This window comes from Xenopus tropicalis, chromosome 1, assembly GCF_000004195.4.
Source record: "Xenopus tropicalis strain Nigerian chromosome 1, UCB_Xtro_10.0, whole genome shotgun sequence".
In the NCBI taxonomy this organism is placed as follows: Eukaryota; Metazoa; Chordata; class Amphibia; order Anura; family Pipidae; genus Xenopus; species Xenopus tropicalis.
The window spans coordinates 72468679-72493352 of NC_030677.2; the positions used below are offsets into that span (position 1 = coordinate 72468679).

The window sequence follows — 24674 nt, forward strand, 5'->3', positions numbered from 1 at the left end:
TATGCACACACAGCCTACGGCTGAAAATATCTTTTTCACAATCACAGAACAATGAAAATTACCAAAGACAATCTACAATACAAATCCAGTGATGACAGATTTAAGCTTCTATTTTCTTTTGGCCACTTAATGGATCTATAATTTGTGGCTCATAAGCTCAAACTAATCCACAAGACATATAGGTGGCTGAATAAAATCATGTTGCTGGACTGCACTAAGGTACTTTAGCCTTGTAAGTGCAGTTTAGCACTAAACACAGTATCCTATGATTGAATAAAGAACAAATTATGGGTGTTAGTAAATCAAAAGAAAGATATATGCCCCTTTTTAAACATAGTAGTAAAAAGTGTATACCCCAACAATGCAAATTAGAGAGCATTATTATTATCATTACCAAACATTTTTACAACCTATCTCATTTAACAACAGAATTTGTGTAAATGCTATAATACTTTGTTATTTCAGCCATGGTTCTAATAAAAGTTATGTCTTATATAGGAGTATCCATTAAAAATATGTTTATTTTTTCTTCAGGGACAAGTGAAGGAGAGACGTTTCTGTCTCTGGAGCATCCTTACTACTGGTCATTGCAGACAAAAGCAACAACAAACATTTTATTCACGTGACTCCCTGGACCTGGAGAAGTTCAAAGCTTATTGTCATATGCACAGAGTACAATGTACACAGTGCAATAAAATCCTTACTTGAATGCCTTCTTTACAGACTAAACATTTAACTTAAAATTTATTTTAAAAGCCTCCAATAGCGTGCATATTGCACATGTATAAAAAAATTGTGGATAATAGGTTTCTGGATAATGGATCCCATACCTGTATCTATTTGAAATATTGCACATAAATATATTAAAACCCATAAACTTGCCATAAGGTGCCAGTGTAAGATATAGTGCCTTGAAAAACTTAGCATTTACAATATAGTGTCTTGACAAACTTAGCATTTACGATATCTAAAGTGCAAGTGTAACATATAGTGCATTTGCAGTATCTATTTGCAATATTGCACAAATAAATATATTAACCAGCATAGTGCAATTAAAAAAAAAACAACACTGCAAGTATATAATGCACATTATTCTTTATTTATAGCCATTTTTTAAAACCTCTAAATCACTTATACTTATGCATTATTACACTTATATGTGTTAAACCATCTAATAGCACTAGGATAAAAACTGCCTCTAAATCTGGCAGTATGTGTACGTATTGACCCAAGTCATCTACCAGGCGGCAAAAATTAAAATAATGGTAATGCAGGGTGATTAAAATCTTTCCGAAGACAGCGCATGATATAAATATCCTGAATTTTTGGGAGTGGTGTACTAATGATCTTCTGATCTGTTTTCACCACTGTAAGGGTGAAAGGATAGACTCCACAGCACATCTATAAAAACTAATAAGGACTGTGGTTGACATCCAGGATTTTCTCAAATGCCAAAGAAAATAAAGACATTGTTGGGCCTTATTAATAACAGCTGTTGTATGATCTGTCCATTTACGATTAGCACTTAAGGCTAATGCCAGAGGAGGCGTAGGGCGGATATTTTCGGCAAGTGGGAAATTCCACCCTACGCTGAGGCCGGCATTAGCCTAAGGTAAACCCAAGAAATCTAAAACTACTGACCCTCTCCACAACATCTTCCCCAATATAGATAGGAGCATGAACCCCACTGTGTTTCCTAAAATCCATAATTAGCTCTTTAGTTTTTAGAGAAAGGTTATTGTCCTGACACCACTCTGCCAGGAGTCTCACCTCTTCTCTGTAGGCCATTTCATCATTATTGGTGACTAGGCTCACAACAGTGGTATCATCAGCAAATTTAATGATCGTATTAGAGCTATGCCTGAACACACAATTATGTGTGAACAAAGAATATAACAGCGGGCTCAAACCACTTCCTTGCGAAGTACTATTGTTAAGAATCAGAGCAAAAGGAGAGACAGAGAGATAACACCACTTAAGGTCATACCAAGAATGTGCACCTTATATTTAGTGCTGAGGTGGTGCTTTGGCCTCTAACCCTCTCCTCAAAAATACTTTAGTTGCTAGAAATCTAAATTATAATTTCATTTAAACATATGGGGGAAAATTTATCAATTTGTAAGTTTAGAGCTTAATACATAAAAACTCACGCACGTTCTATTCAATCCCATGGGATTTTAGAAGCGTATTGACCAACTGGTACATTTTCACCCATTGATAAAAACTCTTCTAAAAATCCCATAGAAATGAATAAAATGTGGGTGATTTCTTATGTATTAAGCTCTAAACTCATAAACAACTCTAAACAATAATTGCGCATGCAAGTGGATTTAATTATTACAGGTACGGGATCCCTTATCTGGAAACCTGTTATCCAGAAAGCTCCAAATTGCATGAAGCCTATCTCCCATAGACTCCATTTTAAATGAATAATTCAGAATTTTAAAACGGATTTCCTTTTTCTCTGTAATAATAAAACAGTACCTTGTAATTGATCCCAACTAAGATATAATTAATTCTTACTGGATGCAAAACAATCCTATTTGGGTTTAATCAATGTTTTATTGATTTTTTTAGTAAACTTAAGGTATGGAGATCCAAATTACAGAAAGACCCCTTATCCGGAATACCCTTGGTCCCAAGCATTCTGGATAATTGGTCCTAGACCTGTAATTGGAACTTGCCAACCACTAGGTCTGAGCTCTTTTTTTGACATAAGCTGCTTCATATGATTTACACATTACATTTTGATTCTGATTACCCGTATATACTCGAGTATAAAAGTCGATCCAAATATAAGCCGAGGTACCTAATTTTACCGGAAAACTGGAAAAAAATGTATTGACTCGAGTATAAGCCTAGGGTGGGAAATTCAGCAGCTACTGCTAAGTTTCAATAATCAAAATAAATACCAATAAAATTACATTAAATGAGGCATCAGTGGGGTATATGTTTTTGAATATTTATTTCAAACAAAAACAGTAAACTAGCTCTGTAAGTGGAGAAGAGGGTCAACAAAAACAATATGGTATCAACAATGATACCTTAAGAGAACTACCCCCTTAGCTCAATCAGCAACCAAGCTAAAACACAAAGAGTTAAAATCCTTCAAAACTATATATAGTTTATATAGAATATAAAGTGCAATGTCTAGTGCAGAATGTGCCTAGGACAGGTGAGGATGGTAGATTAAGATGAATTTGGGAGCGGGCCAAGGCACTGGAGGGTCTGGTTGCAGGTCACCTAATTTGCACACAAAGGACAGAGGGTGCTAATCTGGAGGGACCCATAGCATCCGACTCGAGTATAAGCCGAGGGTGACTTTTTCAGCACATTTTGGGTGCTGAAAAGCTAGGCTTATACTCGAGTATATAGTAAGTGCAGGGCGCACAAAACACATCAGGAGGTATTTTTATTGTATCAAGTAAACATTATGTTTAAAATGAAATAATTTTTTATTGCCCTGGAGCACGAGAGGCAATATTGTGGATCGTTTGGTGACACACCCACAAGCTATGAGCTCAGGGCTTACACAGACAGCCCTCTGACTTCAACCGGTGAGTATCTTTGTTTTATGTATAAAATTGGTTAATTGTCAAACTGGATAGATGGAATGTATCGCTTTGGTAAAGGACCGGTGGGTTTAATTCACATCCAGGTCATCACTGTGCACTGTTAAGTCCGGGGGCAAAAAATCATTAAATCTACAAAATGAACAGCGCTAAAAAGTTTCTTGAAAGAGCACTATATTTGTCTGAATTTAAGACTTATGAGAAATACTCCTTGTTTCTTATAACATTCTGAGCCAAAGCTCGTTCTTTTGATTGCCCTAATATGAAACATATAGTTAAGGAGTTAGTGTGTGGACATTTTCAAAAATAAAATAAAACTAGTATAAGATAAAATTGATATTGTTCACTAAAAATGGAAAAAAAAAATCAGCTGAAACGATTAAAAAAAAGAATCTGAGTAGAAAATCCCATGTGCTGTCAAACAAACAAAAGGCATTAAGTGACATATAATGATAGTATAGGAATGTTCCTATTTAACATTATTCAAACAAGGATGTCATAGGAAAATAAATCAACCCTGTCAGCACATACTTTCTCGAGTGTGATGATTTTCCTATAACTGTAAATGCTAAAAAATATTCTCAGTTTTAGAAGACAAGATTTTAGATTTCCATTATATGATGGATGTCCAACCTGAGGACAGCAGCTCAGTGGAGCCATATATGAGCTTGTAAGTAAGGCAAAGTAATCCATAAATGCAAGACCACTAACTGCAAATATCTCACCTAGATTTTCAGTTTTTGAAATTGTAGTGTGTGAGTACTTTCGGAACTGTATAAAGTAGCGGTATGTATAAAGGCACTTGAGAATCAAATTCTGGCTTGCATATCCAAGCCAAGGACCCTACTCACAGAAGTGGGGTATCACTGGGGTAATAAACACGTTTCGTTTCCTGCTTTATGGCTGATTTCTAGATTTGGTTAAAATAACTGTCAACATTATATACCCCACAGACAGACACACAGCATGACACTCCAGCATATTTTAAAATCTAATTTTACAAGCACGCATTACTTTCAAGCAATACAATTATGCACAGTTAAAAAGGTTTTTACAGATTTCGGGGAGCGAAAATATTAAGTCGCATGGTCTTGGTATGGCAGTGTCCAATCAATCAATACATGTGAGAGATGCAAGAAATGATTTGGTCCCAGATCATGTAACAGTGATCCCCATCTAGTGGCTAGGAAACAACATGATGCTCACCAACCCCTTGGATGTTGCTCCCAGTGGCCTCAAAGCAGGTGCTTATTTTATAATTCCTGGCTTGGAGACACATTTCAGTTTCCATAAAAACCAGGTGTACTGCCAAACAAAGGCTGCCAGTCTACATAAGGGCTACCACATTTACAGCTCATATTTGGCACCCCCGGGAACTTTTTTATGCTTGTGTTGCTCCCCAACTCTTTTTACATTTGAATGGTAAATAATGTTGCGGATCTCTGATGTAACCCATAACATAACTATATCAATTACTCATTGTTACCATGCATTTTAGGACAAAGGCAAGCATGTTACTAAATAAAGTAAATATTTAACAAAAATATTATGTTTACCTTATGAGAAAATGCTTGATGGAGCACAAAACAGCTAAGGGTTAGTTGATTTAGTGTTGTGTACAATAAACCTTCATTTATTTCACAAGCCTGATCTGGAATGAGTATCTGCATGTTCACAAATACTGGTTAATCTGCTCCTCTTGCTGAAGGTTTAGGGTACTGCACTTGAGCCACCGATTTCTTATTTATAACAATACATCCCAAAAAAATCCCTCGATGTTTACTGATATCAACATACTGTGGAGATTAGATGTTTCTGCAACAGGTTAGAATATTTTAGCCATTCCCCTTTTGTTTGCATGATGCTTTGCATGAGCAATCGGAACAGAAAGGCAGCCATATGGCGTGGCGCTCGTTATATGCTTTCTGTCCATTCAAATTGTGGCCCAATTGGTTGTAGAACTTATAAGACCAGCCAAACTGGACATGCATGCCAAAATTTTGTCTGACAGTTTGGCTGTTTTTGACCTTCCTGTTTGACCATATGGGCATGTTTGGCAAGCCAGGGGAACATTTTGAGAAATAATCCTGCAATCCTGGCAGTACGAAAATTATAAAGCTTAAGTCGCTATGTTTTTTACCCCACAATGAAGCATTTTCCCCAAGATTTCAGCATAATTGCAGGTGTGCACATATTTCCACCCACTACAGTTGCATTTAACACCCTAAATGTGTGCAACTGTGCGGTGCATATTTTTCTGAATCAGGTGCAGTTGCGTCTAAAAATGTGGGGATTTGCGTCATTTCTGTGTCTATTAGCGCAATGGCCAAAGTGACAGTAGTCAACAAGGCACTTAACGCAATTATATGGATGTGTGAAGAATGTTAAGCCGCAAATGCCCTTAATGAATATTGTCAATACACCCAACAATTGCGTCCATTTTAGCAGGACTACACTTGTGGCTGCAGTTTTAAATGCTGCTGCAGTTTTAAATGCTGCTGCTGCCTACCGGCCAGCTGGTCAGAGTATGTTAAAGCTGGCATGTGTATGGCTGCTTGTTAAGAACATAACACTATCTGTACATGTATGGCCACTATGTAGTCAGTAAGTTATAAGGAAATTATTGTTCTTAGCAAATGCATCTAAATCACCATGCTATTTATTCAGTGCTAGTCATTTGCAAAAGCAAGGTAAACTGTTTTAGTTTTAACAGAAAAAAAGGTAAATGTGAACTCCAGCTTCTGAACCAAAATTTGTTAAAGAGCCCCACACAACACAGAAACCCTGAACATACCTTTCACTGTAACCTGTTCCTTCAAAAAGTAGAAATAAAACATTTTTATATGCTGAAATGCAGCTGCAATACATTTAACTGATGTATGTTGCAAAGTGGCTTGACAGTATGCTTACTTTGTGTGTTGGGTAGTGATGACTATATGCAATATTAGTATTAGAGGAAAGGAAGATTCGCCTTCAGGAACATGAAAAATTCTTTAAGGACAAGGAAAGGTTCTTATAAATTAAAACCAAATCTAGAGGCATTGGTGGAAAGTTCTCACTATATAGCATAATTCCCAGATCCCTGCTTTCTTGTGTCTGATATGGCGCTGGCAGCCTACAGCAGTCTGAAGACTCCTGTGACGTCACAGAAATCTCTCCCCTCTTCCAGTAGACTGTCAACGGCAGCCTTAAGTTGCAGTGCCTTCTATTGCGCATGTGTGCAATCTGATCCCCTTCCCTGCTGTGTCTATGTGTGCTCCCTCCTCCTTTAACATGCGCATCTTAGTAACACCCTCTACACACACCCCCAGCCAATGAGAAGCGGAACCGCTGTTGCCATAGCAACGTGCGACCGCAACTGATTGATTCATTAATTTCTTCTCTGCTACGGGGGCATTCAGGGGGGAGGGAATGAAGCGCATGCGCAGTATAGAGCTGTAAAGGAACGGAAGTGGGCATCCCTTTTCCAAGATGGCAGTGCCATTCACGAAGAGAAAGTATGCAGTAAGTGTAACTCTGTAAATCTTTCATTAGGCAAGCCAAAAATATATCGTTTTTACTTAACAATAGTAGAACTATTGAAGAGTGTGCTTTATAGAATTTGACATTCTCCTTTAATGTTAAATTTAAAAAAAAATTTAAATTGGAAGTAGCGTGATAGAGAAATGTCATTACTGAAATAAGTCTGTACATGGTACCCGCATATAAACATTTTAAAAGGGCTTGTAAACCCAAGCATAACAATGTCCCACTGCACCCCCTGGTTTTGCTTTAGAAGTTGTCGAAAAACTAAATTGTAGATATTGTTTAGCAGTTGAGAGGATTTTTTCCTCATAAAGAAAAAAACAGAAATAGCTTTGATGGTGTTTTTGTTGGATTTCTATAAAATAATAAAAGGACAGAATTCTTTTTCCTACTTGTGTCTGGATTATCATGCTGCTAAAGATTTGCCAATACTAGTAACACTAATTATCAGCTTTTTGCTAGCCCACTCACTCAACACTCATTTATTCCTTTTGTCAGTATAAGTGTCGCAGTGACAAAGGATAATTCAGCTAGTTCTGCAGAGTGATGAGCAAGATTATCTCAGCATTTACATTTGGTCTGAAACCTCAGAGAACAAAACACTTTATGTGACTAATTCTGCTTTTCTACACATGCACATGCTATTTTCTGTATATTCTCTCCCAGAGAAATGGCTGCGCTTAAGAAGAAACCTCTTGGGCCAACAGAAAGGACATTCACCTGCCAAGAAGAGTTTATTATGGTACAGCCTACCCCGATATTCACTCAGTATCCCATTGACCTATTCAAGAGATTCATACACATAGAACTTTTCTTTTGGCAAAGATCATAAGTAGTCCCCCCCTCTTAAGGAAACTTTTTACATACTCAGTTGTCTTAATTAAATAGCATGTACAGGAGGAAGGTTGAAACTAAAGACCTGTATTTCATATTCTAAGCATGTGATTTAAAAGGTCCAGTTAACATCAAAAAAGAAAATGATCAACTTGACCTGACCATTTTTGGTATTATGTACACGTAAAAAATCTTTTGTTAGAAGTATAAGTCCTGGTTTGTATGCAGCATATTTGTTATGAGCTTTGCCATTTTCAGCCATCTTTCATTTTTCATCAAAACAAAGACCCACCTTGTGTATTGTTATATCTGATATCATGGGCATCCCCAAATAGTGGCATTTTGCATACCTCACAACTGTCCTGTTTTACAGCTCACAGCCCACTGTCCCAGATCGCTGTTTAAATGTTCCATGTTGCCTTGCTTGTTTTCGGTTCTTCTCAGTTCATTGCTCAAGAAAATATTCAAGATGTCCAGGCATTCTACTGTGAATTGCACAGCCATCTTTTACAGGAGCTTTTACAGGAGCCAGGCAGAGAAGAAGGCAGAGAGAAAAAGAGAGGGAGAGAGCAGCATAGGAGCAACAGGAAAGAAGAACTTGGTGTTGGTATTTTAATTATTTTGCTAAATACTGGTACTTTATCTATTTAGGGCTATCTTCCTGGATGTTATTCTACATTTCTGTATATAAAGAGTTGCCATTTTCTTTAAGAACTATTAGTTTCTTCTTTACCATATGGAAAACATGCTCAATTTAAATCAGATGACTGGCTTCCATTTGTTAGCTTTGACAAACTCCCATGTTGCCTTAGCAGTATGTTTGGGATCATTATCTTGTTGTAGGATGAAGCACCAACCAATGAGTTTGGAGGCATTTACTGGAAGTTGAACAGATAAGATGTTTCTATACACCTCAAAACCCATTGTGCAATTGCCATCAGCAGTTACATTATCAATGAAGATAAGTGTGCTAGTACCTGTGGCAGCCATACATGCCCAAGCCATAACACTCCCACCACAGATGGCATGCTTTGGATCTTGGCCAGTTCCTTTTCATCTCCCCACTTTCCTCTTGCCATCACTCTGATACAGGTTAATCTTGGTCTCGTCTGTCCATAACACCTTTTTTCAGAATTCTGGTTCAGGAATTTGGGTTCAGGATTCAGACTCTTTTTAGCAGGATTCGGCTGAATCCATGGTTCTGGTTGAACCGAATCGTTAAAATCCTGACTTTTTGTCACATAAATGATAAACATAAAGTTAAAGATTTTTCACTGCATGTTGTGCGCACGGTTCTTCTTATCTCTTTGATTCCTTTATATGCAAATGCAAATTAGGATTTGGATTTGGTTCGGTATTCAGCCGAATCTTTCATGAAGGATTGGGGATCGGCAGAATCCCAAAATAGTAGATTTGGTTCATCCCTAATTACTACAAACCTAGAGACAGCACAGATGAGTTTACTACATTCCTAAACTGGCTACATGACAGTATTAATCCTGTCTATAGACAGCAAATAGACGTCAAGCTGATTTTCACCTGCTATATAGAACACACATAGCCGATTACTTTGAGGCAATAATCCTGCGATACCTTTAACTATAGAGTTTTCATTACAGCTTATTTTTGTATTCTGCACAAAACAAATTATTTTTTACATGACAAGGAAAAAAATACCCTCTTTTTGACATATGCTCAGTTGGGCTCATATGAAAATGTTCCTCCCCATCCCTTTTTTATATGTATGGGAAGACATAGAAAATAATATGCTTGTAACTGGCTCATTTCCCTGTCCTCCTTAAGCTAGTGGAGTCAAGTACTGAATGTACCAATGTCAATAAGGTATGTAATAGAGCTTCTCCAGCAGAATCCTGCATTGCAATCTGTTTTTCAAAAACAGAAACACATTTTTTATATTTAATTTTGAAATTTCACATGGGGCTAGCCATATTCTTTCTTCTCCAGGGTACAACCATGCGACCTGTGCTCTGATAAACTTCAGTAACACTTTACTGCTACACTGCAAGCCTCCCTCCCCCCCCCCTTAGCAGCCAATCAGCAGAACAATGGGAAGGTAGCAAGAGAGCAGCTCCTAGTAAATACGAAGAATTCCAAGTCCGGCTTGGGACTCCTCCAGTTACATGGGAGTAAGAGAAACAATAGTTTACCTGAAAGCAGTTCTAAATGTGTAGCACTGGCTCTTTCTAAAAGCTCAGACTCAGGCACAATGCACTGAGATGGCTGCCTACACACCAATATGACAACTAAAAAAATATATATTTGTTGGTTCACAAATACAAGTTGAACATTTTTCTCTCTTTGATCCTTCTGTAGCCTAATTTGGATATGCAAAGGATTCGGATTTTCAAAGCATTCAGGGTTTGGCCAAAACTATCCCAAAAATAGTTTTGGTGCATCCCTAATAGCAACCAATTAAATCTTTGCTTTTGTTTTCTAACTTGTAGGTAACCGCTAAAATCGAATTGCTGATTGGTCGCTATGGGCAACATCACTGGTGATGTTGGCTTACTCACTATAATAAATATGCTCCTAATGTCAATGATTTATCAACTAGACATACGTGGATTAACACAGTATTTCCATTAAATATGTAATGCAGTTTTGTTGAGGGCAACAATGCAAATGAAGCAACCCTTACCTTCTGCGGGACTTGCAGCTGCAGGTAGGCTTTTCCAGTCAATAGTCCAAGAAGGGCATGGGTGAGAAGAAAATATTGCTTCAATGCCAAATTCCTGAGGTAAGAAACAGGGCAAAGAGAGTAACAATTTAAGATGGAGGAATGTGATTAATAGAAATCAATAGTATATTAATGATTATTTAATGATTAAACCAAAGCTGTAAAACCACTGGCTAAAGTGTCAGTAAGGCCCAAAGATTTTATTGGATATAATGGGTAAAAATTGTGATCAGCTGGTACAAAAGAAAGCCAGATGCACAGGAATATATTAACAAAGTAGCCAGAAACCAGTTGGGTTATTGTGTAAATAAAAAGCCAGAGATTAAATCACTGCATTCAATGGGGCAAAATTTTAGTAAGTTGTGCTTTCTTTTTTATATATAATTTTTTTGATAGAAAAACTGCCCCAACTGTAAACACCTGACCAGCTATTTGTATGGATGTCTTACTTGTTAACTTGGGTTGTGGGTCCAAAGTCTGACAATCACCCTTAAAGAGTAGACTTAAGGTCCCTTAAATACAAATTAGAACTTAAATAAATTGAGAATTTAAGCCAAATCCCAGGATATTTAGCAAGATATAGCTAAAACCGAATCAGATCCCTTATCCTGTAAACAGTGCAAATAAATCAATCTTTGATTAAGAAAATTTGGTTCGGCTTTGGTTTAGTATTTACGAAAATCTTTGGCTGACTTCTATTATCTGAAGCTTTTAAAAGAATTATATATAGAGTGAGTATAAGCTCACTCATAATTCTTTTTTTTTCAAATAATTCCTCTGGCCAAAAGTAGGAGCAGATACAAAGCAAAGATTAGACAGCGTGGCAATTTTCAACTGGTCAATTGGTCTTTTGTGTGTATAAATGGCGCAGGGACAAAACAAGGGACTGTCATGTGATCTTATCAGATCATTTGCACTATACTGACAGAAAATGCAATCTGTTTTTTCATTACATGTTTTGGTAAGCGGCTATGAACATTTCTGGATGGAGTATCAGAACCAGTGTGCAAAGTGCCATCTTGAATTCTTCACCATGTTTTTACCTAAAATGCAGCATTTTCCCCATAAATCCAGTTTAACTGCTGCCACGAAAGGGAGATGCACCTAAAGCAATTTTATCCAATGTGTCAAAATGCAGACAATTGTACCCCATCAGGTTGCATAATTTCCGGTGCTCAGTATCAAAGTTTGCTCTGTCTATTGACAGGAACCCTTGAGCTACTGCAATTTTCAAGGTGGCTGTAGCGTCAGGGTTCCCATGCATCAATAGGTAGGATTGACTCAGCAGCACTGAACTATGCATAAGTTTAAGGTTCGGCTTTGGACGCAACTGCACTTGCAGCCATAAATAGTCATATTCATTAACAAGCATATTAAAGGAAAATTATAACCCCAGAATGAATACTTAACCAACAGAGTTTATATTATGATAAGTGGCCTATTAAAGAATCTCGCCAAACTGGAATATATATATATCAGTAATTATTGTTCTTTTACATCCTTTCCCTTGATCCACCATAGTGATGGGCAACTCTAACTGTAACAGGAAGTAGTTTGGGAGTAAAAGGCAGAACTTTGTCCATTAATTGGCTGATGTGGCCTAGCATGTATGTGTGCCTTGGCTTGTTTGTGTGCACTGTGAATCCTATGATCCCAAGAGGTGGCCCTTAATTCTTAAAATGGCAATTTTCTATTAAGGATTACCCAATAGCACATACTACTAAAAAAGTATATTTTTATGAAAATGGTTTATTTAGATGAAGCAGGGTTTTACATATGAGCTTGTTTATGCAATATACTTTTATAGAGACCTACAGTGTTTGGGGTTATAGTTTCCCTTTAAAGAGAATTATAAAGGTAGCCTCTGTGACTGCTATGAAGTTTCTGGCAAAGGTAAGTAGGTAGCCAAGGTTGATTATGGCTGAAACAGTGTATACATGCCACAGCCTCATTCTGTTCACAGTATAAGCAGCCATACCAAACTACAGTTGAGTGACATAAGGCGAGCATTCCAGCTATGTAGCTCTTCTGTCATATGGAAGCCATGAAGTAGGAAAGACGGGAAGACTTCAATGACAGCAATGACTTAGATTACATATTATATTTGTATTCCCAAAATGGACATCATATACAATTGTGGTGTAAAATTGAGTAACTTTTGCCAAGTCGCTGCCATGCATGTAATTTCAAAGTTATATTTAAAGTGATTTATTCAATATCATGTAGCCTCCCTATGAAATGTTTATCCTTACAGCAGACACTCCTTTTACAACACATTGTAAAAAAAACAGACAGAAATGAGCCAACACTTTCTAAGAAGATTTCTGTCTAAATTTAAAGTTTGTCTGTGTTTAAAGTTTAAACCAAATGACATCAGTAAAATGCATGGAACCCATACTGTGCTCTTACAAGAAACTGGTTAATTTCAGTCTCTTAAGAGAAAAAATTAGTATTCTTAAATATAATGCAAAAATCATGAAAAATGAGACAAACATCAAAATAACTTCACTTAATGCCTCTCCTCTATTATAGGCACAATATGAAATTTGGATAGACAGAGTGGAATTACCTTGTGAGCCAACACATTGTATGTGCTGAGAAACATTACCTTTTAACCTTGGAAAGGTTGATATAGGCAAAAAAATGCAAATGTGACTTAGTATTCATTAGTCAGCACATGAGAGATTGTGTTTATTAAAACAAATGCATTTCTAAACCTCCCACCACATTTGCCTTGACTTGGGATTCCATTACGTGGGCAGGTAGTTTATCTCACTCAAGATTCCATACTGGGACTGCAGCTCTATGTCAATGGTTGTCACTTCAGTAAGTTATGTTAAGACATTTGGTTAACAAGCCCCTTTGTGGTGTAATGTTTGGTCAGAGCCCCTTACCAGGCTTTAATTTTCCTTAAAGGGGCAGCATGTATATAAAAGCTTGCTATACAAGAGTGGTGTATATAGGTGCAAAGGGGTTGTGTTGAAAAAACACAGTATGTTACCCATTTTTTTTTAAATTTAAAAATCTATATTTTTCAATGTTTTGCTATTATGAATCACCAATTGAAATTTGTTTTGTTTTTTGCATGAAATAACAAAACATATATTAATTAAGTAAAAGAATAAACACCAAGCATGTACAGCACTAAGCTCATGCTGAAAAAAAGCAGCAAGCTCCTAGCTTACCTTCAGTTTTGTCATTGTTGGTCTTGGCCCACCTACAAAGTGACTGTCTTGTATTTCCTTTTCTTCAGTTTCTGAGTGGAGATTTGAAGGCTGTTCTTGCGGCTTTGCATTCTCACAAAGAATATCTAGAAATGTTATGCTACACATGCTTGCAGCCCACCTCACACCAGGTACCTGCTGTACCCTTCTATACCAACCAGCAATAAGGGGAATTTGGGTGTATTTCTCTTCTGCCACCTTACTGAGAGCAACCTGTAAAAACATGACAACCAATGGATCAACAGTACATATTAAAAATGTATAACCTGCAACCTCCACTTTTAGTTTTGTAAATTACAATGGCACTGTTCCCACTATGGACACTGAAGTAAAAAAACATTAGTAAAATACTAGTTGATCCACTACAAAAACACATTTTGCAATATTCAATGTTTCAAATGTTTTCAAAATGATTCAAATATTCAAATGTTTGTTACTTTCATGTTAATGTGTCTTAAATAATGTAATCAAGTAGGGATCAAATGATCCCCATTTGATTAAATGTTTACTAATTAATAATAAATATTAAGTGGAACCCCCCATTTTATATTTTTTAGGAGATCAGAAAAAAAATTATGTAAAATCTGGAAAAATGGTAGATCAGGGAAATGGTTAAAGCAACTTAAGCTTCAAATATTCAAAGGATATAAGCAGAGGGGAGAATATTTCAATTATGTACAATATTTCAATTCCGTCAATTATGTACAGGTAAGGGATCCCTTATCCGGAAACCCGATATCCGGAAAGCTCCGAATTACGGAAAGCCTGTCTCCCATAGACTCCATTTTAATCAAATAATTAAGATTTTTAAAATTGATTTCCTTTTTCTCTGTGAAAATAAAACAATGCTTTGTATTTGATTCCAACTAAAATATAATTCATGCTTAAAGGAACAGTAACTCCAAAAACTGAAATAGCTTTAAAGTAATAAAAATATAATGCAATGTTGCCCTGCACTGGAAAACTGGTGTGTTTGCTACAGTAACACTACTATAATTTATATAATAAGCTGCTGTGTAGCCACGGGGGCAGCCATTCAAGCTGGAAAAAAGGAGAAAAGGCACAGGTTACATAGCAGATAACAGATAAGTTCTGTAGAATACAATAGTGTTTTATCTGTTATCTGCTATGTGCCTGTGCCTTTTCTCCTTTGAATGGCTGCCTCCATGGCTACATAGCAGCTTATTTATATAAATTATAGTAGACTTTCTGAAGTAACCACACAACTTTTACCAGTGCAGGGCAGCAGCACATTATATTTTAGTTACTTTTATACACTTTCATTTTTTGGTGTTACTGTTCCTTTAATGGATGCAAAACAATCCTATTGGGTTTAATTAATGTTTTATTGATTTTTTAGTAGACTTAAGGTATGGAGATCCAAATTACAGAAAGACCCCTTATCCGGAATACCCTTGGTCCCGATCATTCTGGATAACGGGTCCTATACCTGTACAATATTTCAATTCCGTCCAATACTTTAATTAGTTAAAGGAGAACAGTCTCTTGAGAATCTTGTCTTAAAAATACAGCCATAATGTTGTTAATTACTTGCAAAAAAAAAGGGCACTGTTTAGAAAAACATTTAAAAATTAATTAGTGGTACACATAAAAAATAAAAACAATGCGTTTCAGCCCTAACAAAACAGGGGCCTTTGTCAGGGGTACCTGCGCGTGATTAGTCACAGCAATGTTTACACTAAGGCGGGAAAGATGCTGTGATTAAAAGTTGTGGCGACTAATTACCCCATGTGTCATCACCCTAAAATAGAAAACATGTTAGCAATTAAGTAGGCAATCATCTGATTAATCCATAGGTGTTTTCTTCTCCTTTAATGTTAAAGGAACAGTAACACCAAAAATGGGAATTTTTTTTAAAGCAATTAAAATATAATGTACTGTTGACCTGCACTGGTAAAAGTTGCGTGTTTGTCTCTACATTATGCAACTGTAAAATTGTCCACTAACATCTGCTCCTTTCTGTATCTGCACTAACAGGCGTGGTGTGGGCCTATGTGCAGACACACAAAGAAAATCCAGACTTTTGGGTTTTCACTCAAAAATCTGCTTAACCAGCATATGCTTAATTCAAAAGAAGTCCCTATAAGGAAATTGCACACTCCTAGCAAAATAAACACTGATGTAATGCACAATCCGATTTATTTAAAAAAAGATTGTGTCCAATGAAACCTCTGCCGAGGTGAAAAATAACATTTCAAAGTCAAAACTACATAGTACCCGACTACCTGCAGAATAGTAACATAGAGAGAGGCACATAAAGATAGTTCCTCTAATGACTAACCAAGTACTCAAAAATGGGGCAAAGGGCACTCATAGCATATCTGAGAGCAAGTGTAAAAACCCCAAGCATATGGTACCTGTGCTCCATCAAATAGCAGGTTGAGCAAATATTTTGAGAAACAAAGTCTGTTCCATATAAGTTCCTCACTACATTTCTTCACTGGTCTCCCTACATGTTCCTGGTCGTCTCCTCCGCTCCTCTCAGAGCCTCCGTCTCTTTACATCATCCAAACCCACTGCGCTCTCTCGTCTTAAACCTTTCTATCTCGCTGCTCCTTACCTCTGGAACTCTATCCCTGAATCCCTCCGTAGGGAAAATTCACCCACTCTCTTTAAGAAAAAACTCAGCTGTTACATTCTGGAGCACTAAAACATTATTTTGCCCAGTCCTGCGCTTAAGGGCAAATGCCCAATACCTGATGCACTCTTACCTTCCAGTTTGTGCCTGTATGTTACCCAACCACTCAGATTGTAAGCTGTATGGGGCAGGGACCTCCTTCCTACTGTGTCTCATACCACATGGCACTTATATATAAATATATGTATTTATTTATTATATCACTTGTCCTCCCTGTGTGTGTGTAATTTTGTATTCTGTAAGACTGTACAGTGCTGCGTAACCTTGTAACCTTTATAAATAAAGTTATACATACATACATACATACATACATATAATGCAAGATTATCCACTAACTGCCACACACAATACTAGAAACAGTCCAGCCACTTTGCACTGTCTCTGCACTTTCGGTATTTTCAGCATGGAATTATGAATGACTTTGCTTCACTGAACAGAACATTATTCTATAGAAATACACTATGTATTTAAAAAACAAAAAAAAATTATATATATATATATATATATATATTTCTAAAAATATATAATTGTTTAGGGAGTACAGGAGTGCTACAAATCCTGGAGAATCTAATAATAAATTAACAATTTAAAAGTCCTTCTTCAGCAAGGATTTGTCCCATTACGGGTAAAAGTAGCTGGGATATGTTAAAATCACAATTAAATAACCTTACTTTTACAAACACTAAAAGTCTCATTTACATCCACAGATGCAGTGAGCTCAATGTGGATCCTTCCTGCCTTCTATTCCAAATTGAGTGTGGCAGCGGCTATTGACATGCTGCTCTGTGACAACATTTGTATGCACCAGAAATGACACAAGGCAAGGATAAGGCTACTGTCACGCAGGGATGATTCAGCTTCTATGTCAGTATCAGCCCCCCCACCTTATGTGTCTGAACCCAGAGCCACTGTGTGTCCAGGCTGCAGGCACGCAGAGCGGATTTTGGTGATATGTATGCATTTTGGAGCAGAAATTTGTTCTGTGTGCCTGCACCTGGGCTGTTGCAGTGGCTATGGGTGCAGATACATGAGAGGGCTGATGCTAGCATAGGAGCTGATTCCCAGCCTGTGTGGTGGAGCAAAATCTCCCTTTGTGTCACTGCTATATCCATTGGCTAAAAGATAAATTCCAAAATGACAATTCTTCCACCTCTATGGAACTGAACTGTTGTTTCTTACTGCTAATATATGAAATTGTATAATTGCAAGTGACACTTGAGTGAGGCTGAACTTTTGATATCAGAAATCACTATTTATTAGAAAAGAAAAGTAGACAGAATCAGGTGTAAGCTTGGAGTCTCCCTGTCTGCACCGGCAGTGGAATGCAATTATAGACATGTCAGTCCATGTCCCGGTGAGATAACCTGCGACGACTGATAACATATGTCACAAGTATCCTGTAAAATGATACTTCTAGAAACCACATAACCAAATGATATGATCGAGCTGGTATGACACCTCCAACAGGCAGAACCCAGCTTTACATTGCATATATTTACATGAGATTTTATCTGGACAACTGGCCTGAATGTAGCAAAACTAGCTGCCTTATCCAAAACAGAAATTCTCTTTATATCTCAACTCAACTCAACACTCAACCTTCTCAATTGTGCAAGGGCATATCAGAACACAATTCTGAACAAAATCATATATCGCTTGGCTTCAATGAGAAACAAGAACACACAGAACAGGGCTACCATTGGCCTTAGGGACAAATAGTCAAATTACAATGATGGGTATAGGAGCCCTTCAAGTGAGGACCATATCAATGACTCTATGCAGTCCTCAATCAAACATGCCCAATCGACAACTGGTCAATGTTCGACCAGATATCGGCTGGGTAGGCCCGTCAGCTGCTGAATCGTTCTGAAGGACTTGAATTGGCAGCTTATATCTGCCTGTTTATGGCCACCTAAAGGGATCTGGCACACGGGGAGATTAGTCGCCCGCAACAAATCTCCCTTGTCGTGGGCGACAAATCTCCCCGAAATGCCATCCCACCGGTGAAAATGTAAATCGCCGGTGGGATGGCATATGCGGCGCCGCAATTTCCTCGAAACCGTGGAAGTTTCCTCTCAAGGCAACTTCCACAATCTCCACAAAAGTCGCCCGTGACAAGGAAGATTTGTCACGGGCAACTAATCTCCCCGTGTGCCAGAGCCCTTAGGGATCTGTGATGTGTACTTAGCCTGCTTTTCATTGTCTGTCAGTGGAGAGATGGAGGGTACTGCTCCGAGTGAGCCTGTACTAATCCTCAGCATTAGACTAGCTCAACCTGGAATGACACATTGACAGCAGCAGGTGACAGACTGATGTGCAGAGTATACCTTGCATATCTTAATGTGTATTTTCACTGGAACAATGATCTTATAATGGTGCTGACGTGGATTGCTTACCAAGAAAGCATGAATGCATGGCAGCAGGACAACATCTGTGAGAGTAAAGTAGAGGCCCTCGGCAAAGACATGTTCAAGGGGAGGGAGATCAGAGTTCTTGGCTTTTCTGATGTGAGAGGGCTCTCTTGTGGCACAAGACAATGCTCCTTGCACTGTTAATTTAGACAGAGCAGCTCCTAGTTCCAGGCTAGTCTGATTGGGGATGATATTGATGCATGGCATGGCCTCTGCTGCTTTACTCTTAGAGTCTGCTACATCATTTTTATTAGCGGTCATTTGCTGCTGTAATTTTTGCCTTCGGATTTTGTCATCATTATGTACTTTGACTGGCTCTCCTAGCTTCTTTTCAAACTGCAGCACTTCTGTTGGGATGTTGGCTGAAGGTTTCTTCAGAAAACTCTCAATCGCCCGGGGAATGCTGATTTCACAAAGTCTTGTCCACTGACTTACCTAGCAAAAAAAAAAAAAAAAAAGTATTATATTCTCTTATGCTGGGCATTGATTGCAGTCTCAAATGAAAAAGGTTAAAATTAGGGCATGTATGTAGTCCAGGAATGGACAACTTAAAAAAAGGATTATATTTTCCTTTAAAATGGATCACATTACAAAAGTTCTTATATGGAACCCATTTCTAAGAACTGACATAATGTGAATTAATATAGAAGCTCTGAGATAATTAGAGGTTGATTAAGGTAGTGTATTCACAGCAGTGATAAGACGTGCAATAACTTGCCTGATTTCTACCAAATCTAAAATATTAAATGCTTCAGTAACGGCTGGAGCCGAATATACAAACAAAGCCAAACCACAAATCATCTGTCAACGACAGAGACATGTAAAATTACTTTCTTCAGCCCATTCTTCCTGGCATGACAGGATAGGAAGATATGTTATGACCTATTTAATATTCCCATGGATTAACTCCCTATGTTCCAATGTGAACATATTAATGTTGTCCATGTAGTGATCCAAAGAATAACATACTGGCTTACATAAAAGCAATATTCCAGTTCATTCTCATTGAAAAAGCAACCTGCATATACTATTATATCCTGTTTTATATATATATATATGTATATAACCTTTTAATATCATCGAAAGGGTTAACATCTTTTAAAGTGTTAGCCTGTTTTATTTACAGAACTGGTCACGCTACCAAGTGCCACCCCAAAAGTTTAAAGGGGCAATATACCCCTTTTTCAACATTAGTTCAATGAAGAGGGCCACTGAGTTGACTGGTAATTTGTTTTGACATTCAAATTCATAGAAAACGTCATGCCCATTTCGCTTAACTTACTTCTGCACAAGCCTTTAAACAAGTCTTTTTAAAACCCAGCAGCTCAACTATATCATTTCTGAAGGGTTCACTTATGTGTGCTTTGTGAATGATATGTCTAAGTACTACAGCCAACCCAGCTCTACAGAATGTCCCAGAGGCCTCCACAACTGCAGGCAAACGGCAGCTCCTAACCAGCGGCGGGAGATCCCATTTGCAGATGGTCTCGGCCTCTAGGTTTCTTGGTAACAAGATATTTTCGGACAGATTGTCTGTACTACTGTCTGGCAGCACAAGGTAAATTTTCCATGTTTTGCAGTCACAGTAAGACATCAAAAAGAGTGCAATGGAGGTATGAAGAGGTAAAACTGGGCCTTCAGCATCTAGGTAAAGTTGTTCTTCCATAATCAGTTCTTAATGTCTTATGCTGCGATCCTGCAAGATATAAGCCACACGTTAGAACAAGGGATTGGATCACATGATATTTGGGTAGAATGCTTTGTTTCTAACATACTCCTGGGTGACTATCAGTCAGAGCAAGACTCTGTGTGAACACTTATTTCTGTAAATATTTGATATATTTAAAACTATAGCTGATAAAGCAATGTTTTTATATCCAAAAAAATAACCAAACGTCATTGATATTCTTGATAAATGTAAATAGTACTCCACTTCTGTATATTGAAAGATCATGCTCCATGCCCAGCATGAGTAACAAAACCAGCTCTCCAGTCTTAGAAGTTAAACTATGTTGATGCTTATGAGTACCACTCAGGTATGGGTCAGCTCAGATGGGGATTTTAACATTTTTGTGTAGTCTTCCATTACTGGTGATAACACCTAACAATAATAGGAATATGTCACTGTTGCTTTAAGACCACAATAACAAAATGTTAAATAACAACAAGGGCATATGAGTTGAGTCACACAATCTCATGCAGTTGTTAGAACATCAATGCCCTTTTCAAAAGTCATGTTATAAAAGGTTCATTCCTTCCTTCAGCATAGAAAAACAGCTGTAACTTTCCAGTAGCCAAAATTACAGAAGCATATATATGGCCAACACTAGATGGCGCCCTGTATCCATCTAAGCAATGATGAGCTGGCTATATTTTACAGAGGTATTTTCAGCACATCAATTAATGTTATTAGCATGTCAATTATTACTGTTTTTTATCTATTTCACAGTCCCCAACACACACATGAAAATTCATGTCATAATAAGAAGTGTTATCATTTATGTAAAAATGTATAGTTACTAGTTAATCCATACAACGTTGATGGTTAACCAGTTCAAACCACTTGTGATTTCCCAGACCTGTAAGCAGCAGTACCCATCTTTCTCACCCTATTTATTAAGAGAGCTTTAGAGGATAAGATTTGCTGGAGGTGAGCATTTGCAAGGGTGATTTCTTTATAAGTGAGTTAGACAAATTGAACAAGGAGAGCTGCAAGGAGAGCCACTACAGAGGGCCCTGGGATCTGTCTGCCTGCTACTGGAATAAATGGACTGATTAACATCTTAAGAGATAACTTAGCCATCTGCTCCAGAAATACTCCTCGGGATGTATAACACTAATACAATTTACTTGCTCTGTAATGGCACTGTCAAAATTACTCATGTTTGTACTGCTTGCCTGAACAGTGCCCCCCTAAGGTAGTCTCCTCATTTAACCCTCCCATTCACTGTCATTTCATCATTCACCCCTGCTTACTTCTACACACTCCATACTATACAACTCTTTGCAACACATTTCTCATTCAGTTACTTCCAATTCACAGATGCACAGTCACTTTAAATCCTCTTCCCATATCATCTCTTCTCCTGCTTTACTGGTTGCAAGGGATGTCTCCCCATACACTGGGCCCTGCCACATAGCAACTTCTCTTCATTTTTTGAGCCCTTCTCAAGATTTTCTCTTTAACAAACAAAGCCACATTTATTGATAATCTGTTTTACTCAAAATAATGTAATCATCTAGCCACAACCGAAACTTGGATTTCCCAGAATGATACTGCGATTGCGGCTGCACTTTATCATGGTGGTCAATCTTTTTCCCACACCCAATGGTCCATTGGAAGCACGGAAGAGTAGGAATTCTCCTGTTTCCCCATCTTGGGGGGGCCTTCTCATTTAACTCTTTTGAAGTGCATGCTATTTAGGTGTTACACCCTCTCTGTACATGGAGCTATCTTTTACTTGCCAACTCCAGCTGCCTCCTCTGCCACCACCTGTCTGATACCTGGCTTTCTTTCTTCCTCAGTACTGGCAGGCATGAAATCATTCTTGGTGATTTTAAATACTATATTGATGATCCTTCACAACCTTAGACCTCTTGTTTTCTCTATATAATCTTTTTTGAACTCCAGCAGTGGACATATTAACCCATGAACCCTTTCTGTTCAAAATTTAAAAAGCATACTGCCCAATAGTCCTCCTATTGTTTAGTAAAAACGCCACACTTTTGGCTCACCTAATCAAATATTTACTCAATCACACTTACTTCACATTTTCTAGAACAGGCAGCCATCTCTAAAATGGTATTCTCCCTTCCTTTCCCTCCTTGCTTCATACTGCACATGTGTTTCATTCCCTCCCCTCCTCCCCTCTGCCAGATCTGCTTCTGATTGGCTGGTGGGCATGTGTAGCTCAGAACAGGAGACAGGATCAAGTTACACACATGCTCAGAGAATAGGAAGGCTGCCGCTTGCAGCCTACAGAAAGGACAGAGAGATTTCAGTGATGTCACTGTAGGCTTCACACTGCTGTAGGCTGCCAGCACCATATCTCAGAGAAGCAAGCAGTAAGTACTTAAAAAGAATGCCTTTAGACTTACTTTTAATTCATATTAACCTTTCATTGTCCTTTAAGTCTTTATTAAAAATATGTCTGTTAACATCAATCCCCTTCTTCTGATCATCATGTTACACTTTCTGCCCAACACTCTGCCTTGTCTTCTACTCAGTGTTCTATTGAACTTACTTACTTCAGCTCTTACTCACATCTTTAACTCTTCACTGGCTTCTAGAGCTTTCCCCCTCATGGATGCTTTACATCCATAATCTATTAGACCCATGCAATCTGGTTTTGGACCTGTACACTCTACTGAGGCTGCCTTGTGCAGAGTTACAGATGATTCTTATGCTTACAAAATCTCATGACCAGTTACACTTAATGTAGGGGTGCCGCAGGAGTGATCTCATCAAATAATTTCCCTGTACATATCATCTGTATACCCAAAATCCAAATTTATTTATCATTCATCAAGAGCTGAAACTGAGATCTAATCTCCAACTGCCTCCTAGCAATCTCGACCTGGCTAATTCAACGCCACCTCAAACGGAACATAACAAAAACTGGTCATCTTTCCATCTAAACTTGTTTTTTTAACCTATTTACTATTTATATTGATGGCATGCTTATTAACCCTGTTAATTCTGCATATTGTCTGGGGGTGATTCCTCCCTCATATTCTCTGACCATATTAACACCACTATTTAGGGGTGCCACCTTTCCTGCCGAGAACTCCGGGCAGGGATGCGGGGCATGATGCCACAGGGGTGGGGCAGTGATGCCACTGGTGAGGGCTGCACCATCAAGGGGGCGATGCAATGACATGGCAATCGGTGATTTCTGAGAATCCTGACGGTCTTCCAAGTTGGGAAAACCAGGCAGGTAGTTTTGACCCAGACAGCCCTACCAAAACCGGGTAGCAACCCTATCACTGTTAAAACTTGAAACTTCTTCCGACGCAGTAATGCCAAAAACCATCCCTTACTTTCAACTGCAACAGCTAAGACACTTATGCACGCTCACATCCTCTCCCATCTAGGCTACTGCAACTTGCTTCCTAACTGGCCTATCTCACACCTCTCCACACTAAAGTCTATATTTAATTCTGCAGCAACAATCCTTCCCCTATCATCTTTAAAAGAGCAGGCCGGTCAAACTTATAAGCTCAAAGACTTTCCTTTTGTTTCTTAAACACTTAGCACTTAAACTTGAATATAACTATATCTTGTATGTATTTTTTATTTTATCATTATTTTTCCATCTGTAAAGTAAATGTTCTTCAGTACAACACTGGGTTAAATAAACCCAATATGATTGTTTGGCCTCCAATAAGGATTAATTATATCTTATTTAGGATCAGGTACAAGGTACTGTCTTATAATTACAGAGGAAAAGATAATCATTTTTAAAAATTTTAATTTTCTGTTTAAAATGGAGTCTATGGGAGATGGTCTTTCTGGATAACATGTTTCTGGATAACGGTTCCCATACCTATATATACCATTATTTATATTATTAATTTCTTGTCCAACACATTTCCAAAGTGCTTTACAGATGAGAGATTCATTCACATCAGTCCCTGCACCAGTGCATCTTCCAATCTAAGGTCCCTATCACATTAACGTATATATGCTTTTTGCTCTTTTATTCATACTTAGATGAGTGGAGCACACCCGTCACCAAAATAACAGCCCTG

General features: G+C 37.9%; 1 protein-coding gene across 4 annotated transcripts in view; it reads right to left on the reverse strand.

The window, feature by feature from the left end:
- The window catches only part of gstcd (glutathione S-transferase, C-terminal domain containing), a 54532-nt gene that overhangs the window by 27289 nt on the left and 2569 nt on the right, over positions 1 to 24674 (reverse strand). For all 4 annotated transcript variants that reach the window (XR_001925008.2, XM_031903124.1, XM_004911089.2 and 1 more), the window contains exons 2-5: positions 20206 to 20619; positions 18909 to 19358; positions 13815 to 14066; positions 10591 to 10684 (exon numbers count right to left, since the gene is read on the reverse strand). Coding sequence is in view for 3 of the 4 variants with exons in the window: in XM_031903124.1 (XP_031758984.1) it covers positions 10591 to 10684; positions 13815 to 14066; positions 18909 to 19358; positions 20206 to 20589 (1180 nt within the window). In the remaining variant the exon portion in view is untranslated. The remainder of the gene's footprint in view (positions 1 to 10590; positions 10685 to 13814; positions 14067 to 18908; positions 19359 to 20205; positions 20620 to 24674) is intronic.